Below are 21,599 nucleotides of genomic sequence, written 5' to 3' on the forward strand. Positions count from 1 at the left end.
GGGGGCGAGGCCTGGTGAGCCGAGCTGGGGCGAGCCGCACTCTTGCCTCCCCAGCTGCTTCCTCGGTGGCTCTCTTAGATTCCCAACGGGTTCCAAGCAAACAGGGAGACTGGGAAGGGAGCTGAACTTCTGGGACCAGGCAAGGCTGAGGTTCCTGCTGGGGGAAGCCTGCCTCCCATTGTGATGAATTCCCTGCTCCCTACAGCCTCCCCGGGCTGGGCCCATCACGTGCCCGGGAAGGTGCAAGGTCCAGCCGGCCGGGGATCGCGGAGCCGAGGGATGACAGCCGGCTGTGAAATGAAGCTCCTGCTCTCCCTCCTGGGCATCCTGCAGCTCCTGGGTGAGTACGCCCAGGGCCCGGCCGCCGTGGCGAGCTGGGGTGACCGCCGGGCGACCTCCGCGTGTGCTCCGGGCAGCCCTGGTTCGGAGCTGAGCTGCAGGCTCTGTCACTCCCAGCGTGCCTGACAGGCAAGCAGGAGAAGGCATTTCCAGCCGGACACGGGGAAGGCAGGCAGGGACCGAGGCTGGGATAGCTGTGCGGAGCCTGCTGAGCCTCTCATTTGAAGTCAGCAGCGCTGCGCTGCAGGACACGCTCCCTGTTGAATATGCATGTAGCTTTGATGTTCAAGGACTGCGCTTCCCGGGAGACAGGGCCGATTAAATAGCACACTGATACTTCCAGGGCTGGGAAGGTGCCGGAATGCACGGGGCAAAGGGATTAACCTCCGGCCGGAGGAGCCGTGTCCCGGGTGGGCCCGGCCCGGCTGTGAGCTCGCTGGGCCTGCGGGCCGCGAGGCTCTGTGCGATGGGGCTGGCCGAGCCTTTCGGCTGCAGCTCCGACCTCTCCATTCCCCGGCTTCCCGGGCCGCAGGGACACGAGGGAACCGCAGCAAGGATGCAACAACTTGCCATTGCTGTCCGGGCGCTTTTTTTCCTTCTTAAGCTCTTTTCTGCTCTGAGCCAGGAAGGTGTTTATGCCCACAACACTGCTAGCAGCTCCTTGGCTGCAGTTCTTAGCACCGGTAATATTTTCTTCCCTCTCGAAGGGTTTTAAAGAGGACACGGCACGGGTGTGTTCGCTCGGCCTGAGGGCTCCCTCAGGCACCCGCAGCCCGGCGTGAGGCAGCGGAGCCCCTCCGCGGTTGCACTTGGGCTCCAGGACTTTCATTCTGGTTAAAAATACATCGTTTCCTGCTCATCTGGAGATGGCTACTACAGCCAGCGGTCTCAGCAGAGCCCATGGCAGAGTAAAACAGCGCAGATTGCACCTCACGGTGATCCCTGTGTGCTGACAGAGCCTCTGCAAGCCCCATCGTTTGGAGGAGCCGGGCCAGGCTTTGTGCAGCACCTTCCTCTCTATTCCGAGTGCCCCGAGCGCCCCGGGCTGGGCCGGCGTTCCGTCTCCAGTGCCCCAGCCCCTTCCACCACGGGCTTTCTACATATTTTCTAATTTTGTGGGTCTTTCTCCTCCAGAAAACATGATCCATTAAAATTACAAAAGTAGGGGTGGTTTTTCTTTTGCCGTTTTCTCTTCTGTGTCTCATAATCACTTGCCTGAAGCCATTGAATTCATGCTTCTGGAGATTCATTCATCTTCAGCTGAACATGCATCCTCCAGCCGTGCCTGGGCAATGTCAGGTTGGGAGGCTGCTCTGCTGTGCTTGTCCAAACAGAGAGGTCAGACTGAAAACCCCCTCCCATGTCCTGTCCCTGGCCAGCAGACTCATCCCTCTGGGGTCCCGAGGGCAGGACTGCCACTGTCCCAGGAAACCCGAAGAGAAAGAACCCTGTTTCCCAACATGTGTGTGCCTCAGGCTGAAGTACATCACTGAATCCTCCATCTCCAGCTCCAAACACATGAAACCAGCCTGTACTTGTGCTATGTCCCATAGCAAATGGCCTTTCTTCTCTTGCCCTTGGTGGCATCACAGCTTTGCATGGCCACTCTGTACCTTCTGGAAACCAAGGGCTGAGGAATCTTTACTTGTTTAATTAGTCTGAGTGACAACTAAACCCCCTGCATGGATTGCTTAACTACCAGGTGTATGTTATTCTTATCTTTTGCCTGCAGGACACTCCCCTGCCTTCTGTCTGCCTGCTGAGTGTTTGTCCCTTGCTTCTCTTCCTGTCTAGGTGGCTAAAACCATCACCCAGCCAAAAAACAATCCCTCATGTAGATAAAGACTGTGACTGCTCAGCTGGAACAATGCAGGAGCTGCTCTTAGATAGAAAATTCCCAAATCTGACCTATAAATGCCAAGCCATCCTAAAGCACATCCCAGAGCAGGCTCCCAGTGCCTCTCATGGACTGGGTTAAACTGGTTTTTCTGTTCCCCCCCAGGTGCCACCGCTGCCGTGTACAAGCAGTGGATCCCCAACACCAATTTCGAAACCGCCTCCAACTGGGATAAAGGCAGAGTCCCCTGTGCCAGGGATGTGGTTCACTTCGAGAAGGACAAGGTTTTAAATTTATTTTAAATTTATTTTATTTTTGTTTCCACAAAACACCATCAGGCATTGGAAAAGTCCCTTTATGAGAAGGACAAGGTATAGACATTTTAAATTTATTTTATTTTTTGTTTCCACAAAACACCATCAGGCATTGGAAAAGTCCCTTTACCTGACAGGGCAAAGCAGACTTTATTCTTGCTTTTCTTACAGGTTGTCTCGGTCTTCGTCAGGTCTCCCCACGCGCTGACAGACATGGTAAGGCATGGTGGGCAGAGGTGCACGAGGGCGGGCGAGGGCAGGGCCAGCTCTGCAGCTCTGCCGGGTGGCACATTCCCCTGTCCCCCTCTCCACAGAATCATTAAATTGTCTGGCTTGGAAGGGACCTTAAAGGTGATCAGTCCCAACCCCCTGCCATGGACAGGGACACCTTCCAGCAGACCAGGTTGCTCAAAGTCCTGTCCTACCCAGCCCTGAACACTGCCAGGGATGAGGCATCCACAGCTTCTCTGGGGCAGCCTGTGCCAGTGTCTCGTCACCCTCACAGTAAAGAATTTCTTCCTAGTATCTAATGTCCTACTGTCCTCTGTCAGTTTAAAGTCATTCCATGGACTTTGATGCTTTCCTCCATGGTCCAGCCAGACCAAGGATGCCTCTGCTGGGGAAAGGAACAGGAGTCCTACAGTAGCCTGGGTTTCTCTGTACCATGGAACCAAAAAGCCCATTTCTGCTTGTTTTGGTTGGTTGGTTTTTCTTTGTTGTTAATTTGTTTGTTTTTGTTTGTTTGTTTTGGTTTTTTATTTAGGGGAGATGAGAAAGAGTACAGCAAAATCCAATTTCATTTGAAAGAAATTGATTTTTTTCCCCTCAAAGGAGGGATAAAACCCCCTCCATGTGATGGAGAGCTTAGCAGTAGTTGGCTGAGGAGCACCAACCCACAGCATTGCTGACAGAGCAGGCACTAGCCCTGGGCAGAAGCTAAGTGAAGCTGACATCAAAATATCTTAAAATGAAAACAAACTGTTCTGGGAAATCCCAAAATGTTGCTTGAGAAATTTTCTTTCAAGTGCCATTGGGTTTTATATTTTTCTGTGGTATTATCAGTCTGGCTGTGTCAGGATGGGCACTACACCTTGCTGAAATGTGTGTGTTGAGTGATACTGGGGGGGTGGGCTCAACTCGGAGCAGGTTTCTGAGCAACCTGCCCCACATGAGGAACTCTGCCCCAGAGCAGGCTGACAGGCAGCCACGGAAACATGGGCTCTTAATCTCTCTGGTTTGGAGGGTAAAATTTAACAGGGAGGAATTAAAGGGAAGAGCAAACCCACTGCCCCAGCCTACCAGTGGGGGATGGGTCACCAGTGATCCCTCTCTCAGTGCTGGGTCAGGAAGAGATAGGCTGGATCCTGTTTGGAAAACCTCCTCCTCTAGACCTGATGAGCTTGTGGATGAGGCTCCTCTCTTGGTTTTAGGGCAGCTTTGCTCTTTTATTGGCCATTAAATTTGAAGAAGCCCTTGAAATTTATGTGGTGTAATTTGTTCAGGCTGTCTACGCCACTAATAGTTTTGATGCTTTAATAACGCCATGTGCCACGTTTAATCCCTCTACAAATATTTGGAAAAGATACTTTATTTATATGGCATTTTAAATATGAATTTTTGAAGGAAAGAATGTACTGGGGAAATACGTACAAATATAATGTAATAAATGATGTGGAATTTACCCAGAGAAGAGAAGAGCAAAATACCACTCCAGTAGATTTTATTTTACTTACAGATGAATGTATAATATTTCTAAAGTACTTTCATCAGAGGCCTGCAAAGTGCATAATTGCAGAGCAGCGTCAGTCATTACTGCTGAGCCTCCTGCAGCCAAGCTGGAGAGCAGAGCTGAGCAGCCTGGGGAGAGGGAGATCCACACAACCTTTGCAAACACAAACCAACATCCATGGCCTTGCCCCCTGCTCGGGTGGATGGTCCTGTTGCAACTGAGGGATGGGTCAGGATGCCCCAGTGAGCCCTGGATTGTCACTGTCAGAGGATCCAGAGTGCTGGCAGGAGCCCGTGGGGACCCTCTGCTGCCTTGGGGTTTCTGCTGGCAGGCAGATGCACAGGCTCCAGGGTTACAGTGGATTTTGAATCCACTGCTGTGCAGATGGGGAGGACTGCTAGGGGGATCTGTGAGGGAATGAAGCATCACATGGGCTGTGAGGGCACCATTCCCCTCCTGCACTGAATTTCACTGCAGATGAGCAGCCAGTCCTGCCTATAACCTGTACTGCAGCTCACACCTTCCTGCTGAGCATCACTGCCCCAGCCATTCCCTGTGAACTGTCCCAGCATGTCTCTTAGTGAGGTGGTTAATATTTCTTTGTAATTTCAACTCATCCACTTCCCTCCTGTTCACTGCCATGCTTTGCTGTCACCAGGTGATACAGGGACTGCCAAGGTTAGGGATGAAAAAGGAATGAAACCCACCACCTGAGCTAGGCTGCCACTCATGCAAATGGCATGAAGTTTGGCAACCAGCTGGTTAGAAAATGAATTGGTCATGAGGATTTTTGCAGGGAGGCTGGGCTGCACCTGTTCAGCTGCCAGCCACACGCGCTGGAGCATTAATCACTTAAATCAGCAAGAATACATTAAGCTTTAGAGTCACCATGGAGATGCTATACAGCCTTTGGCCAAAAAAAAAAAAAAAGAAAAAAGCAGAATGTTGTTTGCTTGGATACCATAGAAGGAAATTCATGGCTGAGGAGGGATTAGGCTCTCTGTGACTTTCATAAAGATACGTGCCTGCTGTGGCAAGTGTAGGGGAGGATGCTTGGTGCTGGTGGTAGAGGGGCAGCATGAGATCTCCCATCCCAACTCCCCAGCTGAGTGGAGTGCCCGCCAGGTGTCATGTGTCACCATCGCTCCTGTCCTAGACATTTATGTGAAAGCTCACTTCTGTATGGTAAGCTCTCCAGCTCCCCTCCCCATCCATCCCATGTGTGCACCAGCCAAGTGCTGGGAGATGCTTTCTTGGGAGAGGGCTGTTGGGGCACAGAGCCTGCCTCCCTGCTCAGAGCTCACCCACTGAGCACCCAGCTCAGCAGTTATTTGAAGTTTCAAATGGATCCCTAATTCAGTCACACATTAAATCCAAATCCAGCTTAAAGCATAAGTGGCTTTGATGCACAACCGTTGTGATTAGGCTGGATTTTCTACAGTGTTTAGCTGCCTAAAGATGCAGATCAGTATTTAGCCAGCTTTTGGAGGTGCCTGGGACTAAATGTGCGGAAAAGATGAAAATGGAGCTGATGATGCCTGGCATGGGTGCTCCAGGGCAAGGCAGACTTTGGATTTGTTTGTCTCCTGATGGAGCAGAAAGACTCCTGAGAGTGAGTGGGCCCTCTGGCTATGTCTGTGCTTCCAAAGGGAGCCAGGCCAGGCTGCAGCAGTGAGCCTGGTGCTTGCCCCAGTAACACCAGCCCTGGTGCAGTTTGTCCCTGTGCTGGCCAGCACTGACACGTGGGCCAGGGATGGATGCTGCTGCTTGTATTTTCAGGGTAGCAGGAGTCGGGTTTATTCACATGGACAGAGCAGCCTTGCTCGACCCCAGGGTCAGGACACTGGCTGGGGTTACTCAGCAGCCCTGACATCACATTTCCAGCTCTGCCCCATCCCTGAGCTCTGCTGTGGGGTGGCATCTGTCCCTACCCCCTCGCTGCCTGCCCCACGAGGGGCTGCAAGGCTGGGCGAGGGTTTGGAGTGGCACTGGGGTCTGACCAGGGACACCTCCCCCAGCCTTATATTTTTAGCTGCCTAATTGCGAGAGCAGAATGTACTCAGCTTTGCTGCAGGATGCTCCCGCTCGGTTCCTGGCAGAGATTGATCTTGAAATGCCAATTGCTCTCCAGGGGCACCGGCTCTAATGAATTGCCACAGTTCGCGCTAGTTCCAGCCACCGGTGCTCCCTCCCCCACCTCTTCCCAGACAGCAGGGTAATGAGACAACCAGAAAAGGGATTATTTTTCCTTCCCCTAAGATGAAGATAAAAAATTTCAGGGGTGTGTGTGCCAGCACATAATTCCAAGATGGAATCCTGCAGTCTTTCCTGTGTCAGCGTTTACAATGGCGGTGTGTGCAGGAAAGGAGTTTGGTAAAACAGCCATTTACACTCATCTCCCTGAGTCTATTTGCTCATTTCAGGCTGGTGTCCAGCAGGAGGAGTTACTAAAGTCTGATGAGCAGAGCAGCTTGCCAGCATCCTGGGCTGCAGCGGATGCTGGAGCCTGTCTGGCTGGGAAAGCTGCTCCATGGACTGTCTGCCGTCCCTTGACTGCTGGGCATGGCCCCTCTGCACACACCTCTAACCTCTTCCTGCTTTCTCTGACCTTGTCTGTAGAGGAAAGTTCAGGAAAAGGAACTTAACTAATCTGAAATAGATTTGGCAAATGGCTTTAAGCCTCTCTCTGTCTTCTGCATACAGAGCTCAATGTCTTCAGCTACCCAAGGAGCTTCCCATGTCCTTGTGACAACTGATTTCTGTACACCGTTGGGACCTGTTCAGCTAGAAGTCTGTATTGGGCATCTGCAATTAAGTTAATGGGCTTTTTGGATCTGTTGTTTGTTTTTTTATCCTCCCATGGCTTTCACTAGGCCCTGTAGGGAGGTTTGGCAGGTGCTGTACCAGGCAGCAGCTGTGTGGCATGGCCAGGAGCTGTAGCTTCCCTGTAGGGATGGGCAGGACCGTGATGTGTTTGGAACCTGATGTGTCAGGCCACCCCTGTGCCAGGAGATGTGGTGGCAAGGACAGGCTGGCCAGGTGCTGCGGGGAGCCCATGTGCTGAAACACAACCTGAAACGTGATGAGCAGACCTGGCAGGAGAGCTGGCTCTGGCACTAATGACAGCACGGCTGTGCTGCTGCTGCTGGGCAGGAGGGGAGGGAGAGCAACCAAGCACCTCGTTAGCTTGCAGGGGATGACGCTGAAATGATGATATCCCCTGGCACGCCACTCCTGTGCTCCTGCCTGCTCTGGGTCAGAAGCAGAGGGGTGAGCTATTGCTGGGGTCAGAGCAGGGCTGTGGGCATCCCCCACCACCGCTGGTGGGGCCCATGGACAGCAGCACCAGGCATGCTGCACCAGCCTGCACGAGCATGGGCTTCATGGGGTTACAGGCTGCAGTTCTGGCCTGGTTTGTTTGGGAAGTTAAAGCCTTATTCCTCATGGGACCATGTGCCTGGGCAGGGAGGTCTTTGGGCAGCAAGGTGCTGCTCCAGCAGCAGGTGACCCTCACACATAGGTCTTGGGGTAGCAGGAGGTCATCCTGCCTTGCCAGGGATCTGGACTAGCTGCTGTGGGATCTAGGGCTGTGGCAGGAACAGGCTGGCTCCGTGAGCAAACTGGGGACATGGGGTGGCATGTGTGGCTGAGGGGAAGGACACTGTCCTGAGGGTGTAGGTGAAAGCTTCACCTGGACCAGAAAGTCAATAATTGAAGCCCCAGTACTGAACCTAAGAAATGCTGGGCTGTAAGGGAGCCCCTGGCAATGCTCCAGAATTGTCAGAGGGATTCACCTGTGGATGATCCTGGCCAACTGGGATGTCTGTTTCTGGGGTGTCAGCCAACTGCTGGATATCACCCAGGCATCACCACCAGCTGTTCTGAGACCCCCAGCCCCAGCAGACACTGGGAAAATCCCTGCTTTTCCCACCTGTGGGCAGAATGGGCAGGGCCCACCCAGCTGCTGCCCTGGCTGCCTGCTGCTGCCACTGCCCCAGCAGGGCTGCACTGGGAAAGATGGAATGGAAATAATTTCCCTTGTGCATTATTGCTTTTGGTGGGTTATAACAGTCTGTGTTGGAGCCATAGCCCACCTGCATCCTGTCCCAGTGATGTTTTTCAGTGGGGGGCCAGCAGCACCAGGGCCAAAGCTGCTCCTGGTCTGGGTGCCAGGCAAGGGGATGTACCTAGGGGCTGATGGCTGCTGACCTGCCTGCTGGTGCAGCTGTGCAGGCAGCACTGTGGAGCTCAGTGAGCCCAGACAGTCTTAGTGTTGAGTGATGGGGATGGTGGCACCATCTTGTCCCAGCAAGGAATTCAAATGCTTTGATGCTGCAAATAAAAGCAAGGCTGGGGGAAGACCTGGCTGCAGTCACAAGTGTTCACACAAGTGGGTGCACAAGTGCTGCATTTTTCCAGGTCTGATGATGGTGACATGCCAGTCACAGTGCTCCTGTCAGTCATCCCAGCCCAATGCTTGTGACTCAAGGGTGTGCCAGAGGCTGGTTCCAATCAGAGGCCACCTGATTGGAAAGCCATCTCTCCGGACTTTTCTGCTTTTTATTTCACATTTTGGAGGTTAGTTTCTTTTTCACTTATGCATTGGGGGAGCAGATTCCTTCTAGTATAGCAATGCTGGGGTTGGTCGAAGAGCCACATGGGGTCTTTCCTCTTTTTTATTTTCCCTGACTTTGATAAGAAAAATGATGACTGTGCTTTGGTTGTCATTACACTTGATAATGATAACTGAGGAGATAAGTGATTTACCTGTATCAGGGATGGAAAATGACTAATGGGACTCTAAACACTTGCTGTATTAATGGCCCTGGAGTACAGGTTGGCAGGAGGAAGGGAAAGCAGATGAAACTGCCAGCTTTTTGGCTTTGGTCCACTCGTACCTGTCATTGCTCAGTTCAAAATGTACTTGGAAAGTGGCCCAACCTGTATGCCATTTCCATACTAAACTCCCAAAGGTAGCAAACCACTGCCCAACCAGAGTGTCTATTTGTCCTCTGCAGTGAGCTGAGATGCATAACTTATGTTAGAAAAAAAGAAAGGGCAGATTATTTACAAAGATCCACTGGATGATGGAGACACTCCTGAAATGCTGCCCAGTGGTGAGAATCTCAGGCAGGGCTGGTGGTGGATGTGCAGCATGGCTGCCTCAGTGGGCAGGGAGCCATAGCTGCAGGGCCCAACCCCAGAAATTCCTGTGGTGAAGCAGAAGTACAGAGCTCTTCCTGAACTTAATGTTTGTGGAGATGAGGTGACTCTGTCCCCTGTCTTACATTGTGTTGTGTTGCATTTTAATTCCAGGGCTGGTGCTTGCAGTGTTTGGGTAATCCCACACTGTGAAGGGACATGGTGTGTGCTCACTCTCATTTCCCTGCCACACTGACACACACATGAGCAGCTTCCTCTGGAAGGCCAGCCAGCCTGGGATTTTGACCTCAGTAGTGGAGGGGGATCTCCTGTCGTGGCTGGAGAAGCTGCATCTTGTCCAGAGAGCTCAGAAGCCAGTGTCTCCAGAGCACAGGTGCTGCAGGCATGGGGCAGATTTGGCATGAGGCAGATTTGGCATGAGACAATTCTCCCAGCTCTCCTCTTGAGAACTGGTGCTGTGTCCTGCTGGCCCATCCAGACCTGCTTGCCCTCCCCAGCACGTGCAGGATGCCCAGAGCTGACTGCTGTGAAGAGCTGGTACCCTGTGCTGGTGAGAGGATCTGCTGCATCCCATCCAAAGCCCCTCTCTGAGCAGCTCAGGTGGCGCAGCAGCCAGCTGGCCACCCTTCCTGCCTGGCCCTGCTGTGCACAGCCGACCACAGGGGCCAGCCTGCAAACCGGGCAAGAGGCAGTGCCCAGGGGCTCCAGGCTGCAATGGCCCAGCCAGTCTGGAAGAAGGGACGGGGCTGGCAGTGCTGCTGGCCCTGGCCTGAGCATGGATGGCAGCTGACTGCTCCAAAATGTTCCATCACCTGCTCCTGCCTGAGCTCACAGGAAAACAAGCCAGGGCACTTGAACTGAAGTACAGCATTTTGTGGTTGAAGCTGGTAGCATTGCTGAATGCAGGCCAAGTCCTGAGCTTCAAAACAGACATGTTTTGATGGCTTTTTCATCTGCAGCTAAAGGACATGATGCCTTTTGTATCCTGGCAGACCTTTCAGCCTTTTTCAATGCTTCGGTATTGGACAAATTTCCTCTACTCAAAAGTAATAGAAATTCAGAGAACCTGATGGCAGGACACAGGCTGTGGTCTGATGGAGCAGTGTCCGTGGACAAAGGCTTCTTCCTGGCTGGGGGGAGACTCCACACCCTTGGGGCACGTTGCCCCAACCTCAGTTATTCCCAGTGTCATCCCCTCTTGTCCAGCCCAATGTGTGGCATTGCTGGGTCCACAGCAGATGGTGCAGAGGAGCACTGTGGGACTCATCTTGGTGACAGCCACCCTCTGCTCTCTGTCCTGGCTTCTCATGGTTCCTGAGCCAAGAGAGGGGCACCAGGGCTTAGGCCTTCAAAGCGCTGCACCAACAGGGCACTGAACTTCTTAACAGGTGCCCACCTACAGTTTGGGGGTGATGAGCTTTTTGTCTTGTCCACCTCCCCCATCCCTTCCCCATGGTGGCCTCTGAGTGGGACTGAGCATCCTGAGGCAAGACTGGCCAGGGACAGAGAGCTGTCATGGCCACCATGCAGCACTCAGTCATAAGTCTTGCTTTCTCTAGCCTACATACATATTTAAAGACCAATTAAGTAGAGGAACCTTAAAATCCCATTTAACTTTTTCTACCTGAGCACATGACCCTGTACATTGGCATAACTCAGTTCTGGAGGGCTTTCAGCTGCTGTTGGAAGTGAAGCTAAAATACTGGATGGACCAAATTAGACAAGGATGCCTTGAGCATCACTGACTCTAAAATATTGGAAGAAACCATGACTTTCCCTCTGCAATTTCTAAATGTAAAATAAGATGGGCTGGGCTGAATAACCTGTTTGCTGTGGATGAGTTGCCTGAGTTGATCTTTTGTCAGGGCTTGTCCCAGAGTTAGCAGTGCTGGCTGGTGACCCAGGTGGCCACAGTTTCTTGCTGGAAAGGTTCCCATGCAGAGCTGTGCCTCTTGAGGTTTGTCGGTGGGTGGGCCCTGCAGGTTGAAGCCAGGTCAGTACTGTGACCCTGACTACCAGCTGGTGATGTCCTACCCAACAAGAAGAGAGTCTGGCTATGGCAAGCTGCTCCAAATGCCACCATGTCTTTCCCTTAGCTTGTGCTCCTGACACTGTACCAAGCATAACCTGAGCCCCTGATTTATATGTTGTGGGGAAAGCACAGCCCCTGGAGGTGGGAACCCATTAAGTGAGGGAGCATCTGGCACTTGCAGAGTAAGGTTGGGTTTTTCTTGGTGTACCAACCGTGTATAAATCCATTCCTGAGCTGCTTCGCAGCTAGTGTGTACTAGAGGAGGAAGAAACTGTCAAAGAGCTTATTTTGCTTTTTCCTGTTCTTGCTCCTCTGGATGCTTTTCTGTGTTATGGAGGATAACATCACAATGACTCTCCCCATTACAGGATCCCCATCCATAAAACCAGGAGCTGATGCTTTCCCATGTACATGGGGCATGGTAAGGGTAGCTCCTGGTAACTGTAAAGTGCCTCGGAGATGTGAGTGTAATAGGCAGCCTAACAATTAGCAGTGTTGTTTGGTAATGAGCCTGGGTGGCTGACAGCAGGACAGTAACACTCTGCATCCTTCATCTAGTACCTGCCCCTGAACGGAGAATTCGTGCTGGCAGCTGGTGCAGCCTTCACAGCTTTCGATGGCAGCTGGGATCCAGGCTGTGACTCAGGTATTTAGTGCCCAAACCAGGCACCCATCAGGCTGTGATGAATCATGTAAATTCAGCCCAAATACCTCTACAAAGGTCCTACCTCAGAGCAAAGTGAATCACTCCTCTTCAATACTTACCTTTCCTTTGATGACCTCCCTCACATCAGATCTTTTTTCCTCCTAGATCACCTGTCTTCTTAAAAGGTAATTATAGTAGGGAAGCCTTTGAAGTTGTAGCAGAGAGGCAAATATTGTTTGTATTTTCCCCTGTCTATTAAGCATGTAGCCACATCAAAGCCCTTATTTTCTCTGCCATGGTGTTTCTAAAGAAACAGTTAGGAGTTACACACTGGTGAGCCAAACCATGGCCATCACAACAAGCTGGCCTTCGGCCCCACACACACATCCTCCCCTCCCCCAGCCCATGGCTGAGACAGCAGCTTTGTGTCATTGGTGCCTGCTTTTATCTGAAAGCTGGTTTCTAGGGAGGTGTATTTTGGGTGCTTAAGAACTACCCCATGCTTTCAGTATCGAGTAACTTTTTAGTTCCTCTGCAGGGAAGGAGTATTCAAACAGAGCACCTGTGCCTGCACTCTGAATGAAAAAAAAGTTTCAGTAGCCAGTAACTTTTTAGTTCCTCTACAGGGAAGGAAGTATTCAAACAGAGCACCTGTGCCTGCACTCTGAATGAAAAAAAAAAAATAGAAAAAAGAGAGAAAAAGTCTAAATCAGTCTCCCTAGGGGAAGGATTGTATCTTAAGACTGAAATCCTTCTTCCCTTTAATTTTTTTGTTTTGGGGCTGTTTGCCCCCCAGCAGCGATGCTCTAGCATCTGTGCTTGGCACTGGGCTTTTCCTGCTGACCATGCACTGCTCCCCTGAAATCAGCTGGCATTTCTGGGACAGCTTTCACACATGGACTTCTCTAAAGCATGATTTCAAAATGAAGGCAAGTAATTCAGTCACTAAATACCTGCATGCTGGCTGAATTGGTAAAGGTTCAGCTGCTGGGAAGGGAGAGAAGGAATCAGGGCACTGCATGATAAGACTAATCAGCAGGGAAATAGTTAATGGTTAAATAATTGATAGTTAAATTGAGCACTGGCTTTGGGGTTACCTGCTGCAGGGAATAGGGCTGGTCACGTTTCTGCAGACCTGCCAGGCTGCTGGGAAACTGGGACATGAATTATCATAGCCATTTTTATCAGATTTAGCTGTTACTCAGCATTCAGGCAGATGTTTTCTGCCTTAACCAGAAGGATGAACTTTAAAAAATGGGGAAAAAATGTCCTGTGGGATCTGGGCTTGGAAGCCTGCAGAGAGATGTGGGATTTGGGCTGAGACCCCAGCCCTGAGTTCTGGGAAGCTTTGCCAAGCTCTGGGAAATGCCTGCGGTGGGTGCCCATGAGGGGGATGCCAGGGCCAGCCCTCGGCTCCCTGCCCACAGGGTGAGAGCCTTCACTTCAGGCCGGACAGTGCCTGGTTTTACCAACCCAGGTGCATCTGCTGGGGCTTTGGCTTTGAGCTGGGGTCATGCTCAGCCTTTTCTGTCCCTTTTGCAGGTGGAACAGCGAGGTTCGCTGACGCTGAGCACCGCGCGTGGTTCGACCCCACGCTGTGGCGGGATGTCCTTCCCGGCGGGGGGCTCGGGCCGAGCGGGCCCATCTTCTCCGTGCACGAGGAGCGCGTCCCGTGCCGCTACGATGATGTTATCTTCCAGCCCCAAACCTCCTTCCGGGTAAACACCGACTCATCGCAGCCCGTGATTCACCTCCGCAGCGTCTCTGTCATGGGCCAGGTAAGGCGGCGAGGAAGAGGAGCTGGCTGGACACCTTCTCAGCGCAGCCCCGAGTGGGGGAGCAGCGCTGCACAGGGAGATGGGGCACACCCGCGGGGCTGCAGCTTCATGAGCTGCTGCTGCTGCTGCTGTGGATGGCCTCGATGGCTTTTTGCATCAACCAGTTTGTTATCGGCTCCCTCCCTGCAGTTTGGGAGTGCAGGCTGTCTCACTATGCATGTTTAAAAAAGCGCCAATATGCACGGGTCAAACCATCAGCAAATGGCAGCTTCTCTGGCTCCCAGGGGTCGCTCCCTTCCCAGGCATGTGTCTGCAGCCGTGCTGCTCAGGAACCCTCTGGAGACACCTCCCTCCTGCCCCCGACCTTAACATGGCCCGTGGCCCAGTGATCATCTCCCAGCTTTGCTTCAGCACTGCTCTTTAATTGATTGGAGGGATAATTATAGAAGCGCTGGCAGCCTGCTGTGCCTCAGCCCGGGAATCAGGCTCCCCAGGAGCCCTGTCCCTCCTGGTCGGAGGAGCAGAAGATCACAGGCGCTGCAGCGGTAAACACAGGCTCCTTCCAGGAGTGGGAGATGCGGCAGGCGTTTCATAAGTTATTTATTATTTCTGCTGCTGTGCTGGCTGGGATCTGCCATTTCAGGGCCAGGCATTAGGTAGCTGCTTTTTGAGTAATAGACTCAGTCGGTGCCCAGGCGGGTGCAGGCGAGTCTGAACAAGGCAGCACCCCAGTGAACTCACCCCAAGCGCACACAGCTCCAGGGATGCAGAGGTGGATGCCCTTGGGTGCTCAGAGTGATGCTGGTCCTGCTGATGCTGCAGACTACCCCACAGCACATCATCCCACCCAGGGACTGGCTGTCCCTCAGGGCAGGGGCTGCTGCTGAGCGATGAGATGGAAGGAGAAGGTGCTTTTTATGAACTGACCATACCAGCTTCTCTATCCCTTTGTAGCCAGCCTACTCTGTGCTTTGTGATGAGTGTTTTCATCCCAGGGCCTGAGAAATCTGCCTGTCGTGCCAGAGCATGGAGACACTTCCTGTGGAAGAGAGTGGGTGAGGAAATCACCGGTGACTTGGCAGGATGAGGCTGGTCAGTCCAGCTCAGCCTTTGCTAATGCCAAGCACATAGAAATTCTTCCCAGATAGAAGGAAAACAACTCAGACCCAGCACCCTTCCTCCCAGTAGGGAAAAGCTGGTAACTTGAATTCTGTGAGCCAGCAGAAAGGTGGAAAGCAAAAGAAGAAAAGGCCCAGCCATGTCATTGTCATTATTTTTGGTTTGAGAGAGTTTTTCTGTTGGTCCAGGGGAAAAGATGGAATGGGTGCATTAGCAGGGTTTTCCTGCTGCATCACTGCCTGCAGTGGGGCTTCCCAGTGATGGCCATCAGATGTGACACCAGGTGTCTCAGCAGCATGGCTGGGTGCCTGGGGCCAGCACTGGGACCTGTCCTGGGGCACTCACCTGCTTTGCTGCTCTTCTCTGCACAGGAGCTGAACACCCCATCATCCTGGGCTGAGTACCTGGGGGGCCCCTCTGCCCCGCTGCAGTTTCATGGCAATGGCACTCTCCAGGTGACAGGCACTGGCTGTCCTGATAAGTCTGGCTGTGCCTGCGGGAACGCCCTGGTGAGTCTTCCCTTTCCCATTTTGGGGGCTCCAGTGCAGTTTGTGGGGCAAGGACTGACTTTGCCCTGCTCTCCTTTAGGATGGCCCCCGCATCTGTGCAGCCCTGCTCAGGGCATCAGGGAGCCAGTGCCCAGAGCCGGCGTGCCAGAGCCCTTTGCAGCCCCTTGGCCACTGCTGTGGGGTCTGTGGTGAGTGGGGGACATGGTCCTATTTCTCCTCCCTGCCATGCTGGCTGCCCCAGCCTACTTCCCCGGCTCCATGGGGGAAGTTGAGAGCAGGGGGTTCTTGCTGCTCGCTTGCTGCTGAAGTTTTGCTTTATCACTGCTGACAAGGGTCCCATGTGTGAGTCCCATGTGCAGATCCCATTGTACCACCTTCCCAGCACGTCTCTCTGAAGAAATTCTGGCTTTTGGGAGCCTGTTCTGAGTCTCAGCTCTTTGTCCCTGCTTCTGGTTTATCCTGTCAGGATGTCACAGATCGTCAAGCTAATAGGGCTCTGCTGAGTTTATGCAGCCAAAAACATGCAGAGGAAATGCAACCTTTTCCACTGTAATGTCAGCTTCCCAACAGCCAGCTTGTTTAATTTCATTTAAAATGAAAGCATGCAGATTGACAGCGTTCTCTCTACAATGGATGCTCCTCCATTAATCTGCATGAAATGTTGCTAGGGGCAATTTTTCATGCACAACTGTACCTGGATACTTGGCATCTAATATTTGGTATGTCATACCAAATTCATTAAGTGGCATATGTTTCTCCAACATGCTCCTAAAAGCATAGTCCCTTACAGTCTTTAGGGCAATTTAAAATTTCAGCAAATGCTTAATTGTATTTTTTCCCAGGAAAATATTTGTCTCCATGACTGCAGTGCAGTGGTGCGGGGAAGCACAGGTGTTTCCTCCTCTCAGCCTTCCCCCCCAAAGCCAGGGTAGTGCTGCTGCACCACAGCCTCATGGCCCCAAAACCAGGGACATGAAGAGCTTCCCAGAGGGATAAGTGGGAGAAAACTTTCCAGAATATATTGGAAAATCAAAAGCCTTTTATCAAACCCAGCTGACAAAAAGACCATCAGGGGAGGTTTCTCTCTGAGCCCAGCCAGAGCAGTTGAACAGGGTACCAGAGGGTCCCCAGTGCCTATCGTGGCAGTCAGAGCTGTGCTGCTGTGGCTGCTCTCTGCCCACACGTGGTGAATTTGATGTCTGTCTGTTTTCTGGCTGCAGGGGCCACCATTAACCTGGATTTCACTCCTGATTTTGACCTGCAGAAGTACCAGGACAAATTGGTCCAAGAGTTGCTGAGCCAGGTACTAAGCCTGTCAGATTGGGAGGACTGATGAAACCACAAGCCACTGGCCACATCTGCTGGTGAATTGATGGCTGTGGGACTGTCTGGGGCATGCAGTCCCAGCAGTGCCAGGGGTGCAGCTCACTCCCCACCACCCTGCAGGACCCATGCTCCCCATGTGACCTCTTGGATGTGCCTGCTTGCTGTGGAAGCTGGGTCCTTGCTCCCCACCACAGCCCCACCATCTGCTGAGCTCAGGGCAGGAAGAGCTGCTGGCTTGCAATGGGGAAGGATGCAGCGGGGCTTGCTGCTCTAGAAAACAGAGGAGAGCAGGTCTAGGTCCCAGGGGAGCTCAGTGCACCCAGCTGGGATGGTGCAAACCTGCATCAGGGCATTCCCTGACCTCTGGCCAACACTGAGCTGCTTTTCCATTCCCTAGCAGGCAAGCACTGGGTGGGTGACTGGCACTGGCCAGCTCTCAGATGCCCTACGAAGTATCACTTACAGCATGACATCCCTCCTCTTTGCCAGGGGCTGCCGGGGGAGGAGGTGTGCTCTGCGTTGCACTGGGAGGCTCGATACCAGGGTATTGCTCTATTGATCCTGAGCTGAAAGCTGTCTGCCTGCCCTCCTTACAGCCACACGTCTTAATACAGCTTTTAATGGGTGTGATACATGACATTGCTTTTTCAGCATGCTGTCCTCCATGGGGGCTCTTTGCATGCTGGGTGCTGGTCACAGCTTGGGAGAGAGGGGACGCACAAGCCTCTCCTTTGGGAAATGCAGGCGCTGCCGTGACAGGGATGGCAGCTCTGTGCTGGGGCTCACATGAAGGTTCAGGTGGGCCTTGCAGCTGCACCCATCGTGGCTGTCTGGAGATGGGACTAATTTGTGCCTACCCTTTCACTGGATTTATGTGTCTCCTTGTGTTTTGGGAAGCCCAAATACGCTGGCGTGCAGATGGCCATATCCAAGGTGCACAGAGCACAGACCTTCCTGGGCATCGTGTCCCGAAGCGCTGCTCCTCTCATCCAGATCGTGCTGATTGATGACAGAGCGGGAGTGCAGGCGGGCACCGCTGCAGAGCAGCTGGCAGCAGACATCATGCAGAACGTAGCACAGCACGGTAACACCCCTGTCCTCCTCAGCAGGTGCCCTGCAGGGGCATCCAGATCCACTGCTGGCCAGAGCTTTGTATTCCCTGCCAGCAGCCCACATGGCCAGTGGGGTTTGGATGTCTCTAAGGATGGAGACTGGACAATATCTGTCCGCAGCCTGTCTGCACAACTTACCATCTTAGCAGTAAACCAGTTTTTTATATATAAATACTTAGATAAATACAGGTATTTAAGTGGAGTTTACCATATTCAGTATCTGCCCATTGCCTCTTGCCCTGTCACTGGGTGCTGCTGAGAGGAGCCTGGCTCAGTGCTGCGGCTGTGGCTCACCAGGGGAGGGCAGAGCAGAGTGGAAGGGTCAACTCCCTTGCCCTGCTGGCAATTCTCCTCCTGCAGCCTGGGATACTGGTGTGCTTCCATGCCATGTCTGACCATGACCAGCTGGGTACCTGCCAGGGCCCCCAGGTCCCTGTCTGCAGAGCTGCTCTGCAGCCAGAATGCTGCTTGTGGAGGCAGACAATGGAAGATGGCAGATGCTGATGGGCACACAGGTCACAGCCAGGGGACCTGGTGGTCACTGTGTGGGTGGCAGACCCACAGGGGCTTGTCCCCATTGAGTCCATCCACCTGTGAATCCCATCCCTGTTCCCAGAGAAAGGCAATCAACCAGGCAGGCAGGACCAGACCCAGCTGAAGGCTCCCTCTGCCATGGGTGTGGGGATGTGTTGTCCTGTACAATCCTCATCCCTTTTTCTTCCCAGGTGAAGCTCTCGGCATTTCAAGTGGCAAAATGGAAGTGGCCACTGGTAGCACTGCCAGCGGGCAAGTGGGGAGCCTCCCAGTGAGCAGGATCACAGCGGGGACAGTCCTGGGGCTACTCTTCAGTCTCCTGTTCCTTGGAGGGATCCTCTTTCTCTACAGAAAGGGAAAGCTGAGGTAGGGATGGGGCTTCTGCCAGCAGCAGATATTCAGGCTGCCTCTGCTTGGGAGCAGCTGCCAGCCCAGGCTGTCCTTCCAGCCTGGCACATGAGGGGCACACAGTGCTGCCCAGAACTCCCATGGAGAGGGGCATGCCCTGGCACCCTGCTACCCCCAACATTACAGAATGTGGTTCACAGAACCACAACATGGGTTGGGTTGGAAGGACATCAAAGATCATCCAGTTCCAACCCCCTTCCATAGCCAGCAACACCTTCCTCTAGACCAGGGCCTCTCTGCCCTCACAGTGAAGAGTTTGTTCCCAATATCTAATCTAAACCTGTGTCAGTTTAAAACTTGCCCTTGCTCCTCATGGTTTCTGGAGGTGAGGTGGCTGAAACGCACTTCTGTACTCTTGGATTGTTGATTCATTCTCCTCCATGACCAGGAGGAGCTGCCTCTTGGCAGGGTGCAGTGTGCTTGGGTGGGAGTAGGGCTGCTGCAACTTGGCTTGAGCTCTGCACAGCCTAGTCATGGTGCCTGGTGACATCTCCTGTTCCTTGGCACCATTAGTTTGCAGCCCTGCTAGGGAGGGGAGGACTGAACCTGCCAGCAGCTCAATAGAAATGCATCAAAATAATGCAAAATACTTGTCCCACAGCTTCATAACTGTTAAAGGGAGACAGCATCCAAGAGCAAGTGCAGCTTCTGGTGCATTGCTTGTTCACAGAGCATGGAGTACAGAGTGCAGGTCCCAGGGGAGAGCTGGAGGGTGCCCCTGACTGCACCACTGCTGGGAACTAGTCAGAAATACCCCTTCTCCATCACCATTTTCCCTCACAGCTTGGATATGGGGCCTGGCAGTGATTAGGGCATGCCAGCAGTGCCCATGGCAGGTGCTTGGGGCACCCACCTCTGCTCCTCCCACATGCACTCTCCACTTGTGGAGGGTTTTGCAGGGTACCCAGCTGTGGGCAGGTGGGGTTGACTTCACACACTTGATAACCAGGGGCCAGGAATTGTTTAAATTTGCATGTGCAAAGTGCACCTGTGTCGTCCAGGGGATGCTGAGCTCCCTGGTGCTGGGGCTGCTGTGTCACAGGCTCACAAGTCAGGTTGTTCCCTCTTGCCTCCTCCACTGGGATTTTGTCACCATGCAGCAGTGGCTCTGGCCAGGAGCACTTGCCCTGCTGCTTGACACGTGCTGACATGATATTTCCTAGCAGTAAGCCCATGCCTTCAATTAATTTCTAAATAAAACTCCCAGACCCATAATTGCTACTTGATGATTTATTTTTCACTGATGCTTCTTTGGATGCTGGACAGGCCTTTGAAACCAGCTCTGTCAGCAGCAGGAGGGAATGTAGCAGTCAGTAGCTACAGGAGACAGAACTGAACACAAGCCCAGGGCCTGTCCCACCTGTGCTGCAGGTCCCCCTTATTTCCACTGAAAGGGGCCTGGCAGAGCTTCTCTCAGAGCTCCTAAGGTGATGTGCATGGACCTGCTGCTGAGCCTGCCCAGGTGCCCAGTGCAGGGGAGTCCTCAGTGACTTTTATCCCTTAGGATAAAAGTAATGAAGGAAATAATACAAGTAGTGATGATGATTAAAATGAAAAAATGATAATGTGATAAAAGTAATGATAAAAGTAATGATAAAAGTAATTAATACTTGTTGAGTTTACACTGAGAACAGGTGTCAGCTCTGTGGCAATTCATTTAGGCCACAGGGAAGGAATGATTCCTTCAAAGTGAAGCCTATGCTAGAATTGTCTGCCTCTGCAAACTCCTCCCTCCGGAATGCAGGTCCCAGATCTCCAGGCTGAATGAATTCTGCTGGATATTGCTGCTTTTCCCTGGGAAGGGGTACAAATATCCCATTTCAATAAGAGCCTGACATTTTCCCCCTGTATAATTTCCCATCCACCTCCTAAAGACGCTGGGTTTCAGCTGGGGGAGCTGCAGGGATGGGAGGGATGTGGATGGTGATGCCCAGTTCTTCCCAGGTTTCCTGCCCTGCGCCAGACCCACCCCTGGGAGAGAATGGAGGACCCGGCGTCCCCTGCACCAGCCAGTGACAAAGGCTTCGACAACCCCGTGTTCAGCGTGGTGAGTCACCTCTGCCAGGGACACCGGGGTGCTCGGGGCATGGGCAGGAGCTGCTGGGGGCTGTGACACTCTCAAAAGCCTCTTGGGGTTACCCTGAGAGGGGCCCTGCTTTCCCCAGGCCAGGAGGGCTTTGTGGGACATTCCTGTTCTCCCTCACCAGCCCCTCAGCTGCTGCAGGGACTCAGCCCTGGGTGGGTTTTGCCCAAGGGTTTTCTTCTCTTCCCCATTGGTTGTTTTTCCTCCCTTGCTGTTGCAGGAGCCTCCAGATGTTGACCTTGGAGAAGTGACACCCAAAGATCTCCAGGTCTTCTACCTCAACCCTCTGTACGATGCCAGTGAGACAGAGACCTGATGGTGTGGACTCATGCTCGGGGTAGACACCACTCCCTTGGGGATATCACCACCTCTCCAACCCTCACAGCTCCTCACAGTCCCTCACATCACTCCTGGTGGGATTCAAGCCAGAAGCAGATCCCACCTGAATAAAAGTGTCTGTGCAGTGAAGGAAACCATAGCAAACCTTCACTGCTGGGACTCAGTCACATGGACATGGCCTCCCTGGTGTTACTTCTGGGTTTTAAACTGTATTTTGCAGGTGTCAGTTCTTTTTAGGTAGTTCAACATTGAGATTTGGGTCTCAGATGGTATCCAGACAAGTTGGGGTCTAGCTCAGCACCCCATGCTTTAGCCAGCACTGTGCTGGATT

General features: G+C 52.7%; 1 protein-coding gene across 1 annotated transcript; it reads left to right on the plus strand.

Moving 5' to 3' along the window:
- Positions 1-292: 292 nt before the first annotated feature.
- Positions 293-21,245, plus strand: AMN (amnion associated transmembrane protein). The gene is made up of 12 exons (XM_041400598.1): positions 293-340; positions 2,342-2,460; positions 2,662-2,706; positions 11,973-12,060; positions 13,603-13,838; positions 15,329-15,466; positions 15,546-15,654; positions 16,687-16,769; positions 17,690-17,876; positions 18,630-18,804; positions 20,791-20,893; positions 21,150-21,245. The coding sequence occupies exons 1-12, from the start codon at positions 298-300 to the stop codon at positions 21,243-21,245; spliced, it is 1,422 nt and encodes a 473-aa protein (XP_041256532.1). The 5' UTR covers positions 293-297.
- The last annotated feature ends 354 nt before the right edge of the window (positions 21,246-21,599 follow it).

The sequence above is a fragment of the Onychostruthus taczanowskii genome, unplaced genomic scaffold (assembly GCF_017590055.1).
Source record: "Onychostruthus taczanowskii isolate IOZ18803 unplaced genomic scaffold, ASM1759005v1 scaffold1, whole genome shotgun sequence".
In the NCBI taxonomy this organism is placed as follows: Eukaryota; Metazoa; Chordata; class Aves; order Passeriformes; family Passeridae; genus Onychostruthus; species Onychostruthus taczanowskii.

What these genes read in the sequence shown, in the direction of transcription:
- AMN (XM_041400598.1), top strand. Translation starts at nt 298, where the DNA reads ATGAAGCTCCTGCTCTCCCTCCTGGGCATCCTGCAGCTCCTGG. An exon ending in GTGCCTGCGGGAACGCCCTG is followed by an intron (nt 15,467 to 15,545) that starts GTGAGTCTTCCC and finishes GCTCTCCTTTAG; the next exon opens with GATGGCCCCCGCATCTGTGC. An exon ending in TCCAAGAGTTGCTGAGCCAG is followed by an intron (nt 16,770 to 17,689) that starts GTACTAAGCCTG and finishes TGTTTTGGGAAG; the next exon opens with CCCAAATACGCTGGCGTGCA.